The sequence below is a fragment of the Passer domesticus genome, chromosome 2 (assembly GCF_036417665.1).
Source record: "Passer domesticus isolate bPasDom1 chromosome 2, bPasDom1.hap1, whole genome shotgun sequence".
NCBI lineage: Eukaryota > Metazoa > Chordata > Aves > Passeriformes > Passeridae > Passer > Passer domesticus.
In genome coordinates this window covers 67,740,679-67,765,045 of record NC_087475.1, presented here as the reverse complement: position 1 = coordinate 67,765,045, position 24,367 = coordinate 67,740,679, and the positions used below count along the sequence as shown (strand labels likewise).

Sequence of the window (24,367 nt, the reverse complement as noted above, 5' to 3'; positions counted from 1 at the left end):
AAGTGGTTTAGTGCCATCTGGTGGCTCTCACTACTCATGTCAAGGTGGCTTTTTTTATTGTCAAACACTTAGTGAGTAAGCTGTACTTAATATGTTCCTAAAAATCTTGCTTCATTTTGCCCAATTCATCTAGCATATGTTCATCCACATAATCTGATCTTTTCTTTTTAAGGTCACATACGAAGCTCACAAGGAATATCTAGCAAAAATGTATGAAGAGTATCAAAGGCAAGAGGAAGAAAACATAAAAAAGGGGAAGAAGGGGAATGTGAGCACCATCTCAGGTCTTTCATCTCAGACAACAGGAGCAAAAGGTGGAATGGAAATCCGAGAGATAGAAGATCTTTCACAAAGTCAAAGCCCAGAAAGTGAAACAGATTACCCTGTCAATACAGATACAAGGGACTTGCTCATGGCTACAAAGGTGTCAGATGATGTGCTTGGAACTGCTGAGAGACCTGGAGGAGGAGGAGTGCATGTGGAAGTTCATGACCTTTTAGTTGATATAAAAGCTGAAAAAGTAGAAGCTACTGAAGTAAAACTTGATGATATGGATTTGTCACCAGAGACACTGGGAACTGGAGAAAATGGTGCACTGGTAGAAGTGGAATCTCTTCTAGATAATGTGTATAGTGCAGCTGTTGAGAAGCTCCAAAACAATGTTCATGGAAGTGTGGGTATTATTAAGAAGAATGAGGAAAAAGATAATGGTCCATTAATAACTCTGGCTGATGAGAAAGATGAACCTTCTACTAACAATACCTCATTTCTCTTTGATAAAATACCTAGTCAGGAGGAGAAACTCCTTCCTGAACTTTCAAGTAATCACATTGCCATTCCAAATGTGCAAGAGACACAGATGCATCTCGGTGTAAATGATGATTTGGGATTGCTTGCACATATGACAGGTAATGTAGATATAACTTGTGCTTCAAGTATAATAGAGGACAAAGAGTTCAAGATTCACACCACTTCAGACGGAATGAATAGCATTTCTGAGAGGGAGTTGTCTTCATCATCTAAAGGATTAGAATATGCTGAAATGACTGCCACAACTCTTGAGACAGAGTCTTCTGGTAGCAAAACTGTACCTAATGTTGATGCAGGAAGTATAATATCAGATACAGAAAGATCTGATGATGGTAAGGAGGCAGGGAAGGAGATACGGAAGATCCAGACAACTACTACAACCCAGGTAAATTTCAAGTAGCTGTGTGCATGTCTAATGTAATCACTGATCATTGCTGAGGGGGAGATTAATACTATGAGATCTGAGAGATATTTGAAGTATATTTTTTAATTACAGAAAAATGTACATCTTCCAGGCCCATTTTCTTTGAAAATGCCATAATGTGAAATTTTTCATTACTGTATAGAAAATATATATTGCATATACTAGTTAAATAACATTATTTCCTAGTAAAATCAATGATAAATTACAATTAATTGGTTTAAATATGTGGACATTAATCTTTCTTTTAAGTAATGTTCTTAAGAAGAATTATCAACTGAGCAACTAGCAGAAATTCTTCTTCTAATCTCTTCTTTGGGTTCATAGCACCACACCACCACTAAGTTGTCCATGGTTAAATACTTTTTCTTAAAATGAAATTAACTGTAATTAAAAATTTCAAGTAGTTATTAAATAAAAAATAAATGGACAATTATTGTTTTCTTGAATAATGAGAAATTTTATTTTAGCATGTATTCAGTGGAGCTGGTGGTTGGAGTTTTGATTGCTGTAGGTGTGGTAACTGCCTCGTTAGGTTTATCTGCTTGAGACCACTCAAAACACTGAAAATTACTTCAAGACCAGCCACCTAAGTGGAGATACTTACATATTCCATGCTTGTTTATGCAGTGGCAATGCACATCAAAGCCCGTTCTTGGGCTTTGATACAGTATTTTTGGCTAGATAAAAGCTCCTCTGTTATGTTAAAATTATTATACCATTGTTGCTGCTGGCATGAGGGTTACCTGCAGTTGTACCAGGAGAATGTATTTGACTGGAGTTGCTAACCTCAAATTCTCTAAAAACAGCTCTACAATCTTCTCCCTGCCTTATCAGTAGAAAGTAACTCTCTTTTATTCAAATGGACTGAAAGAAAGCAAGCAAATTGTGTGACACAGATGGGAGCTACTTCTTACTCCTAAGAGTTAATGCCTTTATTAATAATAGATCAAATATTAAATTCATATATATATCATTAATATATCAAATTCACTCTTTCCTATGTTCCTAACTGGAAAAAAAAAAAAAAGAAAGAAAGAAATACAATTGAAAGCACTATGCAGAAATTCATGTGAAAAATAAAAATTTTAGATAAGTCTAAGAGAAAAAAGTAATTTAAAGATAACCTTAATAAAAACATAGTAAATGCAAGCAACTGTAATAATTTTTGTGCCAAGAGGTCAAATTATATAAAGGAAACCTTTTCTGCTCTCATAATACTGGCTATAGGAGATCAAGATGGACTAAATAAACAAGAAGCTTTTCAGCTCAACTCCAGTGCTATACCCATTTTTACATTGCTAAAACAATTTTGTGAAGTTCTCTTTTGTTTGTAAATTGGCAAAATGGGATTTGGGGGACTAGATGTAATTCTCTAATGATCTTGCTAGAAAGACCAGATAAATAAATTTGTTTTCAAAAATGAGGAGCTGTCCAAAAATATTTATGCCTTAAAGCCACCACTATGTAGTTTGTCCATGTTCATTGGCCCAAAATATAGTTGTTACATATAAAAATCTTGTCACTGACCTTGGATGGACTACATTTGGTCTTTTCTGTAAGACTTCAATTGAAGACTCTGAGAGTAAAAGCTTGGTGATTAGCTGAAAAGAGGGCCAGCCACACTCCCCCTCAGCACTGATGGATTTGACTTGGAGCAGCTCATTACTGAAGGATACTGCCTGCCTTGGAACATCAATGTGGTTTGTGGCCGCATTGCTTTATCCTGTCCTTTCTCAGATTCTGCATTGCATTCAAAAAAACACTGAGTAAAGTTAACATCATTTTTGAACCTCTCTTGTTGATGTAGGCAATACAGGGTCGATCTGTCACCCAGCAAGACCGGGATTTACGGGTTGACTTGGGATTTCGAGGAATGCCAATGACGGAAGAGCAGAGACGACAGTTTAGTCCAGGTCCACGCACAACAATGTTTCGTATTCCAGAGTTTAAATGGTCTCCCATGCACCAGCGGCTCCTGACAGACTTGCTTTTTGCACTAGAAACAGATGTACATGTTTGGAGAAGGTGGGTCTTTGTTTCTTCTTTAACTTCTGATCTGTGTTGCCATCAATAAGGAAAAATTAGGCATGTTGGAGAGGGATGTTACTGGGATGGTGGGGAGAAAAAGAGCTGGTGTTAACTGCAGTGCCTCTCTGTATCTTCTACCTTCTCTTTTTTACTCCTCCCCAGCCTGGAACAGCTTGATTTCACAGGTAGTAATTCCTGTTTTCTTGAGGAGTTGTATAAATCCTGAATACCTAAACAAACTGAGCTGCTCTTCCAACTTATACTTAGCATTAGAATCTACTGCCCCTGTTCCAGACAGGATGACTTCTGCTAATGGCCACCTTCCTAAATGATCAATTAAAAGAGCTTCTCTACCTGCAAGGTGTATAAATAAAACTTCTTTCCTATAGAATTTTCTAAGGAAACACTTTATTGACAAATTTTCTTTTGCATGCCGGCTCCTGGTTGGGTTTAGTCTTGGTGATCATATAATATTTTATGACAGCAATGTGATTTCCTAGTGTTTTTGTACATTTTGTACATGTTAATAGAGGTACTCTGTAGCTACAATATAAGGGAGACAATTGACGCTAATTTCCACTACAGAATAGTTAATGTTCACAAAATGTGAGCATAGTTTTGTCAAAGGAACAATTTATACTGCATTTAATTTCCAGTTTGGTGAAATACTGTTTGTTCTGTGATACTCACGTGGAAATAGACAATTTTGATATTTTGCTTTTGGCAAAGTATATGGGATGTGTTCAGATAATACTTGAAAGTTAAAGTTCAGATTGTGTATTTTCAGTAGATGCCTTTAATTTTTGTTTGCTAGCTGACAACAAATGTTGCTTTGGGAAAAGACCATACTTAGGGTACTCCTCAATATTTTCACATGGGGGTTTTTATGTTTTTGGGTAGTGGTTGTTTCATGGGACAATTGCTCACCAATTAGGGGTCGCTGAGATTACAAGCATCTGTGGCTTGTGGAGCTATTATTAATGCTAGTTTTATTATCAGTTAACAAAGTTGATATTAAATCAAGTTATGGCCATGTTACTGAGTTTCTCCTTTAAAACAGTAGCAGGTGTTATCATTAGATGTTATCAAGGGTGCTTCAAATGGCACTGCTGCAGCTTGGTGAAGTCAATATTAAGTTGCTTTCAGGCTGCAGAAACAACTCCATTGCCTTCAGCAGAACTGCCTGTGAAGTAAAGTACTGGTTGATAGGAATAAAAGATTAGAAGGTGTTCTTCTCAGCTGAGTATTTGAACGTAATCCTGTGCACAAAGAGATAGCAATCAATTTGTTCATTAAACTAGCCTTGTTGATATTTTTAGACAATTTACATGCAAAGATTTGTAGAACAAATTTTTCTTTTTTATCAAAGGAACATTCACAGTATGGTTGCAAAGAATATATTTGTCTAAAATTTATTTTAACTGTTAATTTTTAATGCTTCTTTTCTTCTGTCCTTGCAGCCACTCCACAAAGTCAGTGATGGACTTTGTCAATAGCAATGAAAATATTATTTTTGTACACAACACAATACACCTCATCTCCCAAATGGTAGACAATATTATTATTGCTTGTGGAGGAATTTTACCATTGCTGTCAGCAGCCACATCCCCAACTGTAAGTACAATATTCCCACCTAGTGGTCATATTAGAAATTGTTGTTAATAATGCAAACTACTATTTTCAGCTGACTCTTCTTCTTTAGGGACTCCTGTCCCCTTTCTGCTAATTCCTTCAAAAATTTAAATTTATAATCAAACTGTTAAACCTTGATATACAGAATGTTAATAACATTTTACATTTGAAATGCTTATTTTATCAGAGAAGTAGTACTTAGTAGGAATAATATTTCATAGTTATTTAATATTTCATTTAAAGGGATGACCATTAGGATAATGATTCTTGCAACAAAACAGCATGCTTTATGATGTCTACTCATTGATATTCATAAACCTTTTTTGCATGGCCATTATTAGTTTGCATGCCAAATGAGACCAGAAGTCATCCCCTGTCTACTCTGTTTACTTCGTCCTTCAGTAGGTCCTTTCCCTGCCTTTTTTTGTTTCTTTTTAATCTTGTACTGAAAATAACTGATATTTTGTCTCCTCAAAATTGTGACTTCTTAGCAGATTAAAGCTCAGGCAGGCAGAATATCATCACTAAAAAGGGAGAAATATTTTATAAATATTACATTATTGACGAGAGTAAATGAGTTATTTGAATGAGATGCCTTGTCTGTGCATTTAATATCTGTGACTATTTCTTCTATACTAAATGTCTTCTTGAGCATCCTGTAAAAGTTTTCTGTAGTTAATACAGGGCTTTGAAAGGGGAGACAATGAGATCTAGAAAGGACAAAGAGATTCCTCAGAAATAATATAGGTAATAGGCACTGGAAACTGCAAATGTGGTTTAAAATGTGCAGTAAAAGCACAAATATTTTTTCTAGCCATTCAGCAATTGAGATTACTTTTTCTTTACGGTTTCTTCTAGTTTAAGACCCCTTTTTTGAAGATTTTATATGAATGGTATGAATGCATGGGCTGGCAATTTGCTAAACATTAATGTAATTTTCAGACAGACAATACAATTTTTGATGCTGTCTCTTTACTGTTTTCACTAAATTCTTCCAAATTTTTTCACCAAACACTATTTTCCAGTGTTAACTGGTAAAATATTTACTATAAGCAAAAGTGAAAAACTGCAATTATTGTCTGTAGTCGGGAGAATAACATTAAGGTCCTGATTTTGCAAGTACTTTATTGTAAATATTGACAAGTATGAGTGAGTAAACATTGAGCCATCTTGAAACACAGGCTCCACTAGCTTTCTTTTAAGGACATTGGGGGATATTTTTTTAAAGTAAACATTTTAGGTGTCATTTGAAAATTATGGTGCTTTGATGTCTTTTATATAAAAATATAAAACAGGCAGAACATTAATTAAGCTGCAGTTCCAATGAATGCCCTTTGTGGGTTTTAATTCTTGTCCTGGTGTATGATACTGCAGAACCATGCTATGGAATAATAATTTTGAAGTTATCCATTTCCATCTATTTATTTTGGATAATAAATATATATGTGTGTGTGTGCATGTCTCTATAGATAGTTACTTGACACAGCTTTAATAGTTACAGATCCATTTCCTAAAATATTGTGTATCAATACTGTCTTTCCCAGTAGCAGTGATTTTTATGCATTGATACAAAAGACTACATTTTCAAATTTGCTTATTATGTGCGCATCTATCCACTATATGGGGACTGTGTGTATTACTTGAATGCTTAATTTTACCATCTGTCTAGGTCAGTAAAATAAAAATAAATTGTGAAATAAAGTAATTCACTTAAAGTTTGGTTTCTAGCTTCAAATTGAATGAATCCTACTGTGTCAAATTAAAAAAAAGGCTTCTTCCTGCCTATTCAACTCCATTCCTGTTCCTCATTGCCCATCTACAAAGATTAAAAGAAAGGTGGATTTATTCATCACTGTGACAGATAAGAGTGCAGCCCATCCTCCCTCCTTAGAATTAGGTGCTCTCCCTCAGTCTTGTTCTGAATCACAGTTTCGAAGGGAGCAGATGCCCTGCTGGGCATCAGACCACTTGTGAGTATCCATCATGTGGTGAATGAAAATAAGTTTCGTACTGATTCTCAGGCTTCTAATGCTTGTGCATCCTTGAACTGCTGTGGAGAGGTGGATAGATTGCTGGTTCAGAATATATTTCTCCTCAGCCTTGAAAGGGCAAAGCAGGCCACTGAAAGCAATCAGTTACAAAAGGCTGTCTCACCCTCCTCCTTCCAGAAGCTGCTAATGGGAAGAGAGAAGAGATTTGAAACTGGAAGATTGATATGACATCTCCACTGCATAAAAACACTTACAGCAGGCCTGCTACTGGCCACTCTCTGCCAGAATAACTCTTAAAGGGGGAAAGGATCTGTAAGCTTTCTCCTTCATGACTCAAAGACGCACAGAATCACAGAATGGCTGAAGCTGGAAAGGGGACAGAGGAGGTCATCTGGTCCAACACCCATGCTCAAGCAGGGCCATCTACACCCAGTTGTCCAGGATTGTCTTATACTATCTCTGAGGATGGAGATTCCATCGCCTCTGTGCACAGTTTGTGTCAGTGCTCAGTCAGCCTCACCATGGAAAAGTGTTTCTTGATTTCCATGTGGAACCTACTGGGTTATAATTTATTACATTAATGAATAATTTTCTATCCACAAGGTACAGAGTTCAAATTTTGTGTTGCACCTCCTGAATCCCTCCCAGCCCCAACCATTCTGTCAGTCTGTGTAGTTCTGTAATTGAAACTGGGCATGGTAATAGTAGTCCTCTCAAGCCATGTTGCACTTCTCTTCCAAAAGGAAGCTGTTCACAGGCCACATAAGCTGCCTCACTGGGTCAGCCCAAGGGCCTGTCTGCTTTAGCATTCTGCCACCAACAGTGGCTGTTTGCAGCTTACATCAAAATGCAGAAGTCTGAGCAAGCATATTGATTGCTCTAATAACACTCTGTTTCAGCATTTAGGATTTTAACAACTAGAGATGGTGTTTGAGCTGTCATATTTAATAACCACTGAGGAATTCATCCTTCTTGACTTCATCTAATCTTTTTTGAAGCTACTTACGCTTTTAGCTTCCATAATATCCTATGGCATTGAGCCTGACAAAGCAATTATATAACCTTCGAAGCACTTCATGTCTTTGTTTTTCTTAAGCCTGCTTAAATGCATAAAGTCACTATGTGCTTTACTGTTTATACTATGAAAAGAGTGGTTAATCATGTCTTTATTCAGTTCCATATCCTGTGTGACTCTAGGATTGAGTCACATCTCCTGGTGTGCCTGTTTGAATCCACGCCATCTTCTTATTTGGTCTCTGATCCTCCATATCTCTGTTCTGTGGAGCTTTTCTGGGATGTCAAAACTGTCACATTTTGTAGATCCTCTAGAACACATATATTCAATTTATCAACAACTGTGAGCTCATTTTTAGTTAATTTCTTCCTTCTTCACTTTCATGAATGATGATACTCCCATTGATGGTCTTTTGGGGCCCATATTGAAATTTTAAAGTAGTAGTTCTTGTTTCCTCTTAGTATATTTTATTTGTGGCATAGATGATGTATTTACATCCACTAACAAAAAATTAATCTACTTTTTGGTCTGGAATACTGAAACATGAAAGCAAAAAGAGTATAGAGCAGACAGTAAAGGTCATTCCACCCTTTAACTTTGGGATTATTGAAAAGCGATGGAATTCATGAAGAGATTAAGGCAAAATCTCAGTATTCACTTGAGGTACTTTCATGTGGCAGAGATTTCTATCCAATGGAGATCTACTCAACAGAAGCAAATTATTTAGATATCTCTGATGTAGACGTCTACCAGATCCCTGTAGGGTCTGGCTGGAATGATTGTTAACCTCTTCGATCCATTTTCTTTTTATGAGATACCTTGTTTTCTAATGAACAAAGATAGATAGAAGCACACAGTTCCTTTTTCAACTGTCTTACAGTCGTGCCTGTGCACAGTTCCTTTATTTCGGTGGATCAGTTGGAGTTCTAGCAAATCTGGGCCACTCATTCTTAAGCAGTCCTAAATTCTGCTGCAAAACTCTCTTCTCAACAATCTGATGTAGAGTTATCTGCTCCTACATATATCCCATTGCCTCTGATTTTTATAAAGCAGTTCACCTATTTCTTATTAGTAAAACAGATGTTGAATATTAGATGCTTGAATTAATTAAATGTATTTGAAGAAAAGAGCCAAGGATAAATTTAACAAAATTACTTTCAGAATGCCGGAGCAATTACGGTTTTAGTTTTGTTTGTTGTGGGTTATTTTGTTCTGTTTTGGTGGGTTTTTTTGTGCAACAGACTCTATATCAAGTTCCCTCCATTGCTAAAAAAAAAAGTTGTACTGTCACAGTTTCCTTAAAAAGATGAATGTTTGAAAAATCCCCCCATTTCAAAAATATTTTTCTTCCTTTGCATAGTTTTGATTTGGAGTGAAATGGCAATTCTTCTGGGCTGAGTGGAAGATTATTGCGTGATTCCTTGCCTGCTATAGAATGGGCACTCTTAACTATAGAATTCCTTCACTATGGAACTCCTGTAAAAGAAATCTGCCTTTTATCTTGCAGAGTTTTTTTTGTTTTCTTTTTGGTATGGTTTTGGATTTTTATTTGTTTGGTTGATTTTTAGTTTTTGGGTTTTTTTTTAAATCCAGACTAGGATGATCTGAATAGAAAACTTTAAATATAAATTAAAAACAAAAAGAAAAGAGAATAAAATAAAAACTTGCATCTTTGGTGTAAACAAAGCACTCAAAATTCTGTGGGTAACTCAAGAATCCAAAGAAGGTTATATACTTCTATGGCATGCAGGGCAAAGTTTACTGTAATTCACAATAATCTATTCCCACAATTTTTAATATTTCATTAAATTTCAGTTCTATACTACCTTTATCCTAAGGTCTGCACATGAACTTGCTTCAAATGCTGGTGTTTTTACAGTGTTGCCAGTTGTATATATGAAAAAATTTGAAATTGAAGCAGATATTAACAAAAAATATGAGCATGTTTTTGGTTTACAGTATAATTTGGAATGTCTTCTACTTTTTAATTCTGATGTCTAGTATATTAAATTGGGAATATTAGATAACTCTACTACAATTATGGGGAGGTCATAAAATACAAAATACTATTACCTTTTATTTTCTCTTTTATGTTGGGGATGTCTTTGAGGCTTTCTAAAAATAACTTCAACCATAAGGAAGATATTAAGATGTTATGAAGTGTGAAAAACAGGACCTATAAGAGAAAATGTTTACAGAAGATGCTTTCTGTTAATAGAAACTGGTTTACAGATAAAACATTTCGTGTACAAGCCAGTAATTTGAAGAAATCACTGCTTGCTGCAAGGATAGCAGCTGTGACAAGGACTTGAGGACATTGAGCAAGACAAAAGACATTTGAGAAGTTTAAATATATGTGACAATACAGAACAAATTTCCAGGCCCCTTGCAATCAGTTTGTTTTTCCACTTATTCTATGTCTATATTCAGCTTCTTACTTGCAAAATTCAAAATATCAGCTCTCAGATTGCGATCTGAGGGCTGCTGGTGTTATATGAACTGTCCACAAACTCCATTAATTAAACATTTAATGATGGCCTCATTAGGTCTGCGGATTAAAAGCTGAGATGTATTACCTGTGTATAGTGTTAGCATTATCATGTTCAGGACTCGTGTGGTTCCACGGGTGCTGTGTGGTCTACAACAATTCTGAGCATCAAAAGTGGCAAAACTGATATCAAAATTGTCAGCCAGTAATTGAGAGATAATAGCCACAACTTAATTCCCCCACTGCATCCAGCAACAAAAAGATGAAGACACATTTAAAAAGTGGTTGAGCATTGTATTTTCTGCCCCAAGAGGGAAGAAAGTTGTTCATTTCAGATTGTTTTTCTTTTTGTTAGATTAGGTTTTTCCACTGTCTAAATTATAGAAATGATAACTGACAGAATCAGAAGTTTCTTTCTATTTTAAAACAAAACCATTGAAAACTTCAGAATTAGTTCCTAGACCACTATGGTAATAGAGAGAGTGGTTCTACCTAAAACAAAACCATACAAATTTAACACACATTTAATTGTGAATAGTGAAATTTGAAGGGCAACTCAGTCTGAGTGTCTTAGTCCTGATATTTTTTCCTGTGGTTCAAAAACGTTGTCATATCTAGTTTGACACTAGTTTAGGTTGAAGAAATCACACCCAAATGCAATATTGTAATAACCTGTCTTGTAATGTATTCAAGGGAAGAGCATTATGCATGAAGAACCAGAGCATTGCTTGTTGTAATTCATATTTGTTTTTCCAAAGCATTTTAAACATATTTGCCTCCTCATAAAAGGATGAACTACTCTTTACTACATTTCAGTTGAATGGCTTGTTGTAAAATACTCATATCTATATAATTAGTTAAAACATTACTTTTTTTTGCATTGCTTCATAAAATTGCTTTGGAAGAATCAGTGTTTACGTGAACTCTATAATAATACGAGATTTAAAGTTTTCCTTGTGCATAGCTATCTTTGACAAGTCGTTACTTTCAAATGTTCATGCTGAGCTTAAATGTTTTGCTGTTTTAAATATAAATTAAACAAATGTATAATTCCAAGATACTAATTTGTTTCAATTTACCTTGTGTTTTTTAGTTAACTTAAATAATTTTCTTTTTCTTTTATTGTTGTGATCTGTTGTCTGTTTTGTCTGTTGCATGTCCAGGGTTCTAAGGTTAGTATTGCTGCTGTAAGTTTCAGTTTTTTGCATTTTCAAAAATATCTTATTTTTTATCTTTTGATATTATGGCTTTCTTTTACTATTATTATTCTTACTATACTTTTCCTGTAACATACGGTGGAATGTGACTAGGATTATATTAGGTGTAGTAACTAACTTTTCCTAGAATATTTCACTTAACAACCTAATGCATTGTCAATGATGGTGCTTGCTGTTGGCTCCTGGGCTGAACATAGTCAGGCCTGTGAGCTAATTGAAGTTATAAATGCAGTTGTCAGTAGAGAAACTCTTTATGTTCTGGACGTGTTCATTGTATGAAAGACTTCTCTTAAATTACACTGAGAAGTTATGGAATAGTGATCTGTTCACTTTTCAATGAGTTTTGGAGATAGCACTATATAAAATATTGGTGATACTAGAAGGCAGCTTGATCAATAATGGAATATATTTTAGACATGATTACAATACCAATGTGCAGTATTTAACAGGTAGAAATGATGGTAAGTTTAGTGCAAAAAAACTGTCAGTCTTTTTTTTCCTCCATGTAACAATTTTAGGGAGATTTGTAAAAAAATAAATTCTTTTTAATTCAAAGTTTTCTAAAATGCACTAAATCTTATATCCAGTGAATTTAATACATAACTTGCAAAAATAAAAAAGCAACAGATATTCTGAGAGGTTTAAGACTATGATTGGCACAATACAGTTGAGACTCGATAAAAATCGACATCAGGCACTCAACTGGCTGCAAGTGAGCCTGATGTTATTTCAAGCATGAGTTCAAAGTTCAAGTTTCCATAACCACATATGAGTTTTTCTAGCAGACTGTTATGGCTATAGATTTTTGCAAATATATTTTCTTTGGGTGAGTGCTTTCAAAAAATCTTCTTCCAGTCTGTTATAAAAACCCCAGCAACCTATTTTTCCAAAAGGTAGGAACGCAGCACAAACTAAACAGGGGAGCCCTGGCCAAAGAAGGTAGGAGATAGGCTCAAAATCTTTCTTCTGAGAGTTGTCATTTTATTATTTTTCTAATATTATTGGGCAGTTCAGACAGATGACAGCCCTTCCCAAATCACTCATATGACTGACATGCTATATCCTTAAGAGAAATTAAATGAAGGGCTATCTATCATTATGGTGACACATGCCACTTTGTATCTTTCATCTTTCAAAACAATTGTTTCTTTAATACTGTTTGGCACAGTTTGCACTTTTATAATTTTGGATGTAAAAATATTCTTCAGAGTAAGCCATGAATGTGGCTAATAATGTTTCAGGAGTATGGAAATAAACAAATTTTTTGTGTTCTGTATTTTTTATTTCCTTTAGAAGGAAATTACCTTAAGAGCACAAAATATATATATTTTTTTGTTTTAATAAATACTTCTAAACAAATTAATCAAAGTAGAGAAGCACAATGAAAGTACTTTTCAAAGGGACTAAACTGTGTGTTCAGAAAGTCTTGCAACTGGAAAGCTTGTTGACAATCAGTAAGAATCAGCCACTTTTAAACAAATTTAAAAATAGTATTTAGGCGTACAATTCTGGATGCAGACAAGTGTCACACATCGCTGTTTTCAGTTTGCCTAGCTCCAGAGGTAAAAGTGGTTAAACAGATATTTTTTGTTTTGGATTAAGCTGTTTCCTCACTTATCTGCACTCTTAAATACCTGAAGGCATTTGAAAACATGATTCTGGACATCTAAGTGTCTTTTTTTGAGAAAAAAAAATTTAGTTTTCAGAAATATTGAATTCATTCAGAAATTTTCTGCTGATTCCCGCTAAGGAGAGTCCAGCGTTAGGAAAGAAATAGCAACTCTCTGGGACATGTGAGCTCCATGCCATGTCACTTGTCCCTTTTTACTTTCCCTCTGTTGTTGTCATGAGGTAGCAAACATAAACTGATGAATTTGATTCTGTTAGGATTCCATATGCTGTAAACATTGCAGGAGAAATCAAATCATGGAAACAGAGCTCAAAACTGTATGTTTTTTCCCACTCCACTCCTCACATTTGCTTATGTAAAAGAACATAAAGTAATAGCTGTACACAGAGTAATTCCTTTAATCTGTTACCTGTTGGTGTAGCCTATGGAAGAACATAAGAATATGTTGCACATTTTTAAACCATGCATTGTTTTCTTATCTACCCTTTCTTTGTCTATGTTATTGCTAATAACTTTCTCATTTATATTAGATTTTTTCTCATCTATTACAGCATGTAAAGAATTTTCTTGCTCTTCATGCTGCCTTACTTTGAATTTCACTCACACTTATGTTAATGCTATCAGTAGGAGAATTTTATATAACTTTTCAATCTATCTGCCATTAAGCATAACAATTTAGATTTCTATGTGTATGTGCTGTCTTTATATTTCAGTTGTGTTCAAACTGTTTAATTCAATTATCTCCTTTTAAAGACTGAATTGGAAAATATTGAAGTGACACAAGGAATGTCGGCAGAGACAGCAGTAACGTTTCTCAGCCGTCTGATGGCAATGGTTGATGTACTAGTATTTGCCAGTTCTCTAAATTTTAGTGAGATTGAAGCTGAAAAAAACATGTCTTCTGGAGGTCTAATGCGACAGTGCCTAAGGCTTGGTAAGTCAACAGGATGTATTAAATAGTTACTTACAGATCAATGAGTTGCAATGGATCAAATAGTGACATGTGCAGGAAAGGACCTTGTAGGTAGAGCTTGATGTGATAAAGTAAAAATCCCATTTATTATTTATTGATCTGATATGTTTTTAAGGCTAATTCAATTTAGTCATAAGAAAGACATGTCTGAAAATATTCTTCCTTATGTAGTTCAAGTTGTATATATTCAGGGAGAGTAAAAATATTAAATTTAAGTCAGTAAACGGATGATTTTTTTTTTTCTAAAAGCTGCTTTACTACCTCCATATTGCAGTTTTTCTTATGCAAGTCTCTGTGGATTTGTAGGACTCAATGGTCTATGTAAAAAAAAAAAAGAGTGGGTTACTTGTGCAGACACTGTAGCTCTCAATATATTTTGCAACATCATGGCATTTATTTTCTCTGTTTACTGTTATTCATACCACTTGTGATACTGATCATTTTACTGCTCCTGGTATAAAACTTATGAGTTATTCTCAATTCTCAATTTTTAATCAAATTTTCAATTACTGCCTACTAGTAATGAGTGCTAATTGGTGTTCTAAATTTAATATTGAAAAAATACTCTAATTTGTGGCATTTTCCTTTCTTCTTTTAGTTTGTTGTGTGGCTGTGAGGAACTGCTTAGAATGCCGGCAAAGGCAAAGAGAGAGAGTAAACAAGACGTCATTAATTGGCGGTAAAACGCAAGATGCTCTTCAGGGTGTAACGGCATCAGCAGCAACCAAGGTAACTGATCATTAAGTAACCAACAGCAATGATGGCAAGCCTGAATACTTTTTTAGGATCAGAAAATAATTTAACTGCCTTCTCAAATATTTGGCAAGAACTTAGGTTTTTGCTGTTAGCTGGTTTATGGTCGAAGTGTGTGAAGAGGCTTCTTTGAAAGATGAAAATCTCAATGCAGGAGTATGACTGTACCAATTCAAACCAGCTTTTGCACTCTTGCTTGGCCTACTTGAAAGAACAAGTCCCTTTACTCACATCTGCACTATATACTTGCATAATTTTTTTTTCCATCAGGTTACTCTCCACTTTTGATGAAATCCTGCAATTGCATCTCTGTTGGTGGGATATTTGAGTTCCAATAGCTTCAATGGACCTTTGAATGCACATTAGGCATCAGTATTTACTGTCTGCTTTCAGAAGTTATATTTTATTGGATATTCAGTTACCGCTTAGATTTTCCTGTGTCATTAATTCATTCTTCTTCATTTTAATATATTTTTAACTTGCTCACAGCTTTAAGACTTTGGGGATACAGAAATAAAAATCTGAAATAATTTGGCAGTGGCCATGACTAAAATATAAGACATTGTGTGATGTAAAGGATTGCTTCTTTTTGCTATGATATTTTCATTACTTAATCAGGGGTTTTTTTCCTTTCTAAAGACGTTTTTAAATAGGTGTTACAAAGTTAGCTCCTTTCATAATATTATTTCACTAAATCTCACAAAGACATTACCTTTTTCAATATTGCTGTATTCAATGCAAGTAAACCCACTAAAAGCAGACTTTCAGGTGTTCAGGCCTCACATTTAATACATTTTATTTCTTAAAGTAGGCATGCTATTCTATCTTTTTAAAATAGTAGCAGTATTTTATTAGTAGCCTGTAATAAGTCTCAGTAAAATTAATATTTATTTTTATATTTCTGTTCAGCATTTTCAAACATTAGAGATAATTTTTTGTTCTGTTATGAAGAAACTATAATCTGAAACAAACTTTTGTGTGAAAATTATTATCTTAACTCTGTCTAGACATGCAGTTGTACCAATCTTCTGGAAAGATGTCATAATTTACATATTACTGTCATTAAGAAAATAATTCAAAGCATCACTTTATTTCTAGAGACCTTATCTGAGTATTATGTGGAATATCATCTAAGATTGATGTAATAGCTGAAAAAATAAATGTCAAATTAAGGTTCTAACAGAAATGCTTTGATATTTTGAGGGGACCAAAAAATCTCACTACTTTTTATTTTTAGACTCCCCTTGAAAATGTCCCTGGGAATCTTTCTCCCATAAAAGACCCTGATAGGCTTCTTCAGGATGTTGATATTAATCGTCTACGAGCAGTTGTTTTCCGTGATGTGGTGAGTAATGTGTGCTGTAATTCTTTCTTCTGCAAAATCATCACTTATGTTTTGAAGGAGATTTTGATTGTACACAAATTAAAAATATCCTTCATGTGTGGCACTTCATATATTATCTGAAAACTCTCTGCTTATGACGTTGTAACTACCAGCCACCTTCTACACTTAAAAATATATTGATTAAGCTGTTTGAGATTAGTAGTTAACTGTGTTTAACACTCAGGCTCAATCTTATACTAGCCAAATAAACACAGCCAAGATAAATCAGTTACAACATATGTTGATTAAAATTGCATTAGTAAAGGTGCTAACTATTTGTCCAACCAGGGCAGAAAGAAGAATTAGTACATATGTTACAGAAATGCAGCAAATCAGTTTGCAAACACAATTCTCACTTCTGCTGAACACATTTATGTATGTAAACATATATAAAAATGTTTTTCAGATTTTTCTGCAATGGCTTTTAGCACAAAGCTGCACCACAATATATTTGTTTTTGAGTGTAGTGCAATAGGAATTATTACTGTATGCCTGCAAGTTCATATGTTACATTTAAATTCTCCAGCCTGAGTTCAAAGAGGCAATATTCTGTCACCTGTTCTTTTCTTAACTAATGGAGAAAAGAATACAAGAAAGCATGTCTCTGGAACTTCTGTAAAATAAATTAATAAGAGATCTATTTATTTTAAGACATGCAAAAACATGCAACCAGGTTAAATAACACCAGAAAACATTGAAAACAAGCACTGGAACTGTAATAGAAAATACATATTTGTGAAATTGAGAAGATGAAACCACTATAGGAGTAGATAGAAACTAAAGTTTTAATTTTATCATGTTAAGTATTACATGATAATAATAATAATAAAAGACATTTCAGTTGAATTGGAGCAATTTAATCTCAATCAGGATAAAATCTAAGCCATAGATGGCAGTTTCCATTGAACAGCAGATTATGTGGGATGAGAAGAAAAGAAGACAACAAAGTTATAGTGGTTCTGGCTTTCACTTAAATCAATCCTGGAAAACTAGGATTGCTGCTGACATCTCCTATGGAAGGGGAAATCAGAATGCACAAGTTATTTCTGAAAGAAAAACAGGGGTACGTTCTCCCTGCTTTTATGTATTACCAGAAGCTGTTATGCCTGCTTATGCATCCAGCATCAGCTAGAGAAACATCAGTGAGTTTAGATTTCCCTCTCAGCAATTGTACCCCTTACCTCCTTCTGTCAGGGGCTATCACAATCTCATCCTTAGGACAGCAGAAGACAGTTGCCCTTGCTGCCAGGAAGCCTTTAAAGCACTCTCAGAGTAGAGTCAGGCCTCTGTTTTGAAAATCCATTTATTCCACAAACCCTGAGATTTGTTGTGTAGTTGGCAAATTACTTCCAAAATTCAGTACTTACTATGTGCTCTGTGTGTGTACTACTCCACTGAAAATCCACTCAGCCTTCTGCATTATCCATTTCCTGCTATGCTGGCAGAAGCAGCCTTTCAGAAAGATATTAACTCTTAAGATTTGTGATGGTTTTGTAATAAAAGTCCATGCAAATATTCAATATTCTAGATGTGTTTATTTTTCCCTGGCACAGGATGACAGCAAGCAAGCTCAGTTCCTAGCTTTGGCTGTGGTTTACTTCATCTCAGTCCTGATGGTCTCCAAGTACCGCGACATCCTGGAACCACAGCGAGAAACTGCGAGGTCTGGGAGCCAAGCAGGTAGAAATATCAGACAAGAAATAAATTCACCAACAAGTACAGGTAAATTTGTTTTCTTCAAATGTTATGTGATTTTTTTTTCCTTTGGAACTGTAATTATTTTACTACAAAGTATTTTTAGAGAGTAGCTTAAGATCCTGATAGGAAATTGCCTCCTACTTTCTTCCAGTATAATAATTTGTGGTTTTAAAATACATTGTCATATTTCATGTATTCTCTGTATTTGCTTACAGGGTATTACCAATTTTCATTTGTATCTTTTTAAATGTTTTTATTTTTCTTTCATTTCAAAATAATTATAAAAAGCCAGGATTCCTACTGGAGTTAAAATTGTGAAGTACAAGGTAGTTACCAAAAATTTTCCTGAATCTGTTGTGTGTTAGGAAAAACAGATATCTTTATACCACAAAATGAATAAACAGAGAGTGCTTGCCTTCACAAGCTCCCTTTGTTTGAGGAAATTTATGGAAGGGTATTAGTGAGGACTGAGGACTTTCTTGGAGTCTGTATTGATGCCTGCATTTAAAATCCTATGGGAACAACAGAATAAAAAGAAAACATTGCTATTGCCTTCTTTGACTGAACTTTTTGTGACCTGTTTCAGTAGTGGTTTTACTGGCATGTGTTCTTCAGCCCTAAAGGAGGGAATCTGTTAGGTCTCAGAACCTGTTAGAAATGAGGGATGCAAACCTTACCCCATTCTGCTTCAAATATTTTGCACTCAGTCCAGCATTCTTTTTCTCAAGTCTGATTGGATTGATTATAACTGTACCTTCTGCATTAAGAGAGTTGAAAACAGGAGCTGCATTTGTCCACAAAAATTTTTGTGTATGTTTTTGTTCTTGTATTGATCTTTAATTGCTTTCTTCATTTATGAAGTTGCTAATTTTCATTCTTCATAGAAATTTTCCTCCAATTTGTGTTATATTCATGTTTAGTCATTATTTTATGATTCATCATGCTGTTTTAATTTGCTAAGTTTATGTAATTTTCTGAAGTCAATGTGCTTGTAGGCTTCCCATTTGAAAAATACTACATAAACAGCCAGTTAAGAGAATTCATAATTCTTTTTGTCTTCCTGATTTAACATTATGGTTGTGAACTAAGAAACTGCTACTTTCATCCATTATTGTCTTGCCTATTTGCTTGTATATATCTATCTGTGTCTCTTTTTCCTTATAAATGTTGCTCTTGAAGTGCCCAAATAATAGGTATGCTGTTTCCTATCTCTTGATAAGGAAATTGGTTTTTTTTCTTTTAGAAATGCCTTTTTTTTTTTTTTTTTTTTTTTGGTTGGTAATACCATATTTGCATGTTTCAATGAGATAGGATATCTGTCATGGATCCACAGTGGACCAGGCCACACATGAATACTAGCTGGCTCACATTTGATTCCATGATTTTCTCCACAGTTGTGGTCATACCATCTATCCCTCACCCAAGTTTGAACCATGGATTCCTTGCCAAGTTAATTCCTGAGCAGAGCTTTGCCCACTCATTTTACAAAGGTAATATTAACATCATCTCCTAACCTGTTTGGGTGTTCTTATTTAATGTAATGCACTTCAAGAACTAAATGTGATGTTACTGTTGATAAATAAGTATACGCCTCAGGTTACATGGAGATCAGACCTGATGACACCTTTAAAACTTTAACTTCCTGCCTACATTTTTCTAGGAAGTGTCTCTCCCACTTTCACAACAATTTATTATCTTTAATTATTATAAAATAAAATGTAACTACTAAAAAAACCCGAAAGAAAAACAGTCACGAGAAGGGAATGTATATAGGAAAATTTAAATGCTTTGGGTTTGTGGTTATTCTGCTACAATATTAGGCCCATGAAAATAAAATCAGGCCTGTTTTGAAAATATTGCATACCACATGAAGTATAAAGTAGTTTTGTAGTATTCCCTTTCCCTGTATCTTTTCCTGTTCTTTTGCCTTCCTTTCTCGCTTTTTTTCTTGCCTTCCTGATGGTATGTAAACCTCTGATACTGTATGTGAATTATTTATGCCTGTTACTTAATGTGCTGTGCTGTGTTTTTCTTGAAGGAAACCAATTTTTCTACCAAAGCAACTATTATATGTTTTGGGCCTGATTTGTTTTGTTTTGCTTGTTTGTATGTTTTAATAGATACTCAGTAAGGTAGGAACATGGGGGTTTTTGTCAGCTCTTGAAAAAGAGAGGGTTACCTGAATGTAACTTTAGCCAAGTTTGCATGTACATTTCCACAATTATTTGCATGCAATGTGCTGTAAACACAGAATGTAAAAGAATTTTAAGAAATTAATTTGATGAAAATGTCCGTGATATAATTTTGTAAAGTCTCATTGGGTAAAAAGACAATTTTTTAAAAGCATAAGTGATTTAGAATGCATACAATTTGTAAAGAAAAGAATAATTGACATTATACTTGAGTAATAAGGTGACATGCTTGTCATATGCTGTTCTGGGAGTATTCTGTTAAAACACTTATTACATCAACTTGAACTATTACTGTGTTAATCTGGCATTTCTTGAGCTTTGATATGTGTATGTATGTATAAATTTGATGTATGTATATTATAAATTGCTTTAATTTTTAACAGTGCAAACCAGGGTTTGTGATTTTGATTCGTAAGATTGTCTGCCATACAAAGAAGAAAATATTTTTTATTGCTCAATAGTAATATTATTATCTATTGTACTTGTTTTACCTTAAGTTCAAGTAACATAATTTTGGTTTAGAAATGGTTCAATAGAGCTACATTGAAAGTCTAAGCAGGTTAGAAAGAAAAGTGGTTTGGCTTTAGAAATAAATTATTCAGTAAAGGAAATGTTATCTGTGGTTAGTTATTTGTTGATATCATCAGATCCTTAAGTGTTTTCAGTGTCTGAGTCTTATGTCAGTCTCATATTCTTTACAGCTTTACCCATTGGAGGAAAAATAATTCCACTTTTTATATTGTTAACACAGTTCCTCAGTTTTGAACATCAGCAAATAGATAAATGAAAAAAAAATTGCAAATGCTGTCATAAAAGGCCAGAAGATAAAACGTATTTGTCATTTCAAGAGAATCCTTGATTCCAGTGCATAAGCCAATTGGGTTTTTTCAGTGACCTGACTTGCTTTCAGATATTGGCAGCAAATGTAATTTTTGAATATGATTTTAAATTTTAAGGTATTTTTACTTAATACAAAGTGGTTTAATGTAGCCTTTAAAATTAACAACACATTTTTAAAGCAAAGTCATACTTACTAAAAAATTGATAGAAATTTGGTTGTTACTTGGAAGTGAAGACATATTTTATTCATTCCATATGGCACTAGATGGATATAAAGAATTTTTTCTTCTTTTATCAAGCAAGTAGTATCATAATTGTTAGAACTGTACTAGAAAAGATCTATTTAATTCAGGAAGAGGGCTTGTCTCCTTAAAAGAAAACCATTTATCCATTTTTAGTAGAATCTAATTATCTGACCAGGAAAGTTACCAGGGAAAGGTTAAGATAGAATTATCTATATTATCAGTATTTAAGATAATGATTTTGTTCTTCGTGAAATTCTTACTTTTTTTTTTTTCCATTGTGTGGGGCAATATTTTTAGTTAAAATCTATTTAAATCTGTCTGAGACCCTACTTGTCTCAAGTACATTACAGTATGTGATCAGCAAATGCTTCCTATGAGAAACTGCAGCTGGTGTCAAGTGTGGGTTATGAGAATTTTACAATTTTATTTGATATTATACTCTTCCATTATCATCATAAAAAATATTAAACTTTGTCTTCTTTGTTGATATTACTGGATAGAAATAAAAGGTAGTATTGAAATAAAAGACCTAAAAATATATTTTGCGGGGAAATATATTCTACCCTTACAAATGTTTGTAGATGGCAAAATAATGTTTCTTTTACTATTATTCAGATATCGCTCAAGGTCACACTCAGGAAGGAAAAACTATTACAGTAGTGTCCATGACTACCATTTAACAATAAAAATATTTCTTTATAATATTCTATAAATCTTTTTTTTTCCTTCTAACTTGACCCATGGGGAGAGAAAAATATGTCTTTATCTGTAGATTTACTCTCATCATAATTTTGTTGAAAGTGCTTATGTTTCTCCTCCTTGTTTCCAATAACTTTAAAGGGTCTTCAGTACTTATAAATTAGTCAGTATGTAGTCAGACAAAGCAGATCTTGCAAAATTAAGAGAAAGTTCTCTCCCCTCAATTTAGGTCATATATAGCATTACACTTTGAAGTAATTATTTACCAGAGTCTTAAGGGAAATGGCAGATCAGAACTTTTCTCTTGCATCTGAAGTCCTACAAAAGTAAATGCTGCAGACTTGCTTCTTCCTGTTCAAAATACCAAAGAAATAATTAAATTAAAATTTTATTAATTAATTAAATAGGGAGATTTAGTAAATATTAGAATAACATTAAAAATTATTGACCAAAATCTCTGTCCTGGATTTTCAGGGTTTTGTCTCAAAATCATCAGTCATGCATCAGTTCTGCTTTCTGGAAAGTATTAGTAGTAAATCAATATTTGAGATAGTCATGTTCATCTCCCTTAAAAATAGGTGAAGAGAGGTTAGGGCACATTTAGGGAACAGTTCATCTGACCTGCTTTGAGATCTACTGGTCACTAGAAATGCCAGTCCTTCTTCATTCACTATAGCTCTCACTGTAGATCTCTGTCTTGGTCAGATAAATCCTGACTCCTGTGTTATGGCATAAACAAACTCCAGACACAAACATTGGTTTACAAAAAAAGCTGAAATCAAATTCTTTGATGTCAGGCACTTAATCCAATAATGACATTATGTGTCTTATTAATATCCCCATCCACATCTATAATTTTTTTAATATATGTTCATAACTAACACAACTGTGTTAGTCAAGACGTTGTTAGTGTCCATATACTGGTTAGCAAGAGCTATCCTTCTAAGCTTAGCATAAAATGCCAAAATTTTCATTTCTGAAATGGGAGCAATTGGAATAGTTTAGAAAATATTGGTTTGTTCTCTGTTAATTTCTCTGCTTAGATACGGATATTTTCCCAAACTTGGTAGGTATGTATCTGTGTTATGTCTGGAAGATGTGGAACTAGAGACACAAAAATTAAGAGTAGCCTTTTCTCTTGCCAGGCAGAGGGTAATCAGTACATACTTTGAGAGAGAAATACCTTTCCATCAGAATAAGAGGAGAGACAGAGGAGCATGGTACTTTCTGCTAGTAACAGCTGATAAGCCTTACCATGTAAAACCAAGTAAACGTTTCAAATTACAGCTACCAATTTCAAATAGATATAGCTATAGCGGTCAGGATAACTTGAAATTAGTTTTTCCACTTCTGGTTGCTATTGAAGATGTCCTTGCTTACCTTGAAGGTTTATTGAACTATTCATTTCAGCAGTGTTGTCTCAAGAGTGTTTCCACATCTCCAACAGTAGAAAAGTGTGAATAGTTTTTTTTTTCCTGTTTACACTTCAGCTAACATTCTATTAATTACTGAGAACACAATTAATATTAACCAAGTAACAAGTATATATTTTCAGTTGAAAATTGATGTTACCATTTGCATTATTCAGGAGTGTTTCAGAAATGAAAGCATGGCAACAGTGCAATTTAGTTTATAGTATATTGTGTGAAGCAAATCAGGATGTAGGTTATCAGAAACTTCTATCAAAAATTGATTGACTTTTCCATTCACTTGCTATCACTGCCTATATTTTTCCAAAAGCACTGTAAATTAATAGATTTCTTAAAGATATGTGGTGCAGATGGACTGGAAGCTGTTGATTTATTTTTCTTGTCAGAACGAACTATATTAAAAGGTTGCAGAAACAGCTTTCTCTTTGAAGACAAATATCCAGTTTTTCAGGTCTATTAGGTATATATTACTCTGGGAATTACACTGTTGTTCATATTTCTAGTGTAGTAGCATAGAGATTTCCTGACTATTTTCAAACTATTTTGCATTAGAATAGCAGCCTAAGTATACAAAGTGGACTAAAGGACTAATTTCCATTGCCTGTGAAAATATTGTTTGCCTCAGGTAGTCCTGACAAAACTCATGTCTCCATCCTCCTCAAAATCTAGTTGTATATATGTTTCTAAGAAAGGAGAAGGCTATAAGGAGCATGGATGATAATCATGATTATCAAAAAAATTCCAATTCTATTGAATTTCTGCCTGCTGCGCAAAATAATCCTGCTGCTCTTCTGATGCAACATATGCTCCTTATTCCAACTACATGTGAAAAGACATGCATTTGAAGACCTTGAGATAGTAATGAATACATCTTAATCTATTATTTATTGCCCTTTTCCAGCTACTTAAGGCATCATA

At 34.1% G+C, this 24,367-nt stretch overlaps 1 protein-coding gene across 9 annotated transcripts in view; it reads left to right on the top strand.

Annotated features, from left to right (window-relative positions):
- The window catches only part of NBEA (neurobeachin), a 452,703-nt gene that overhangs the window by 139,033 nt on the left and 289,303 nt on the right, over window positions 1–24,367 (top strand). For 5 of the 9 annotated variants that reach the window (XM_064409011.1, XM_064409014.1, XM_064409010.1 and 2 more), the window contains exons 22-30: window positions 173–1,195; window positions 3,042–3,259; window positions 4,723–4,876; window positions 11,552–11,575; window positions 13,989–14,169; window positions 14,807–14,937; window positions 16,199–16,306; window positions 17,899–18,067; window positions 19,438–19,533. In XM_064409011.1, the coding sequence (XP_064265081.1) occupies window positions 173–1,195; window positions 3,042–3,259; window positions 4,723–4,876; window positions 11,552–11,575; window positions 13,989–14,169; window positions 14,807–14,937; window positions 16,199–16,306; window positions 17,899–18,067; window positions 19,438–19,533 (2,104 nt within the window). The remainder of the gene's footprint in view (window positions 1–172; window positions 1,196–3,041; window positions 3,260–4,722; window positions 4,877–11,551; window positions 11,576–13,988; window positions 14,170–14,806; window positions 14,938–16,198; window positions 16,307–17,898; window positions 18,068–19,437; window positions 19,534–24,367) is intronic. The other 4 variants (XM_064409013.1, XM_064409015.1, XM_064409017.1 and 1 more) reach the window with 4 other exon arrangements.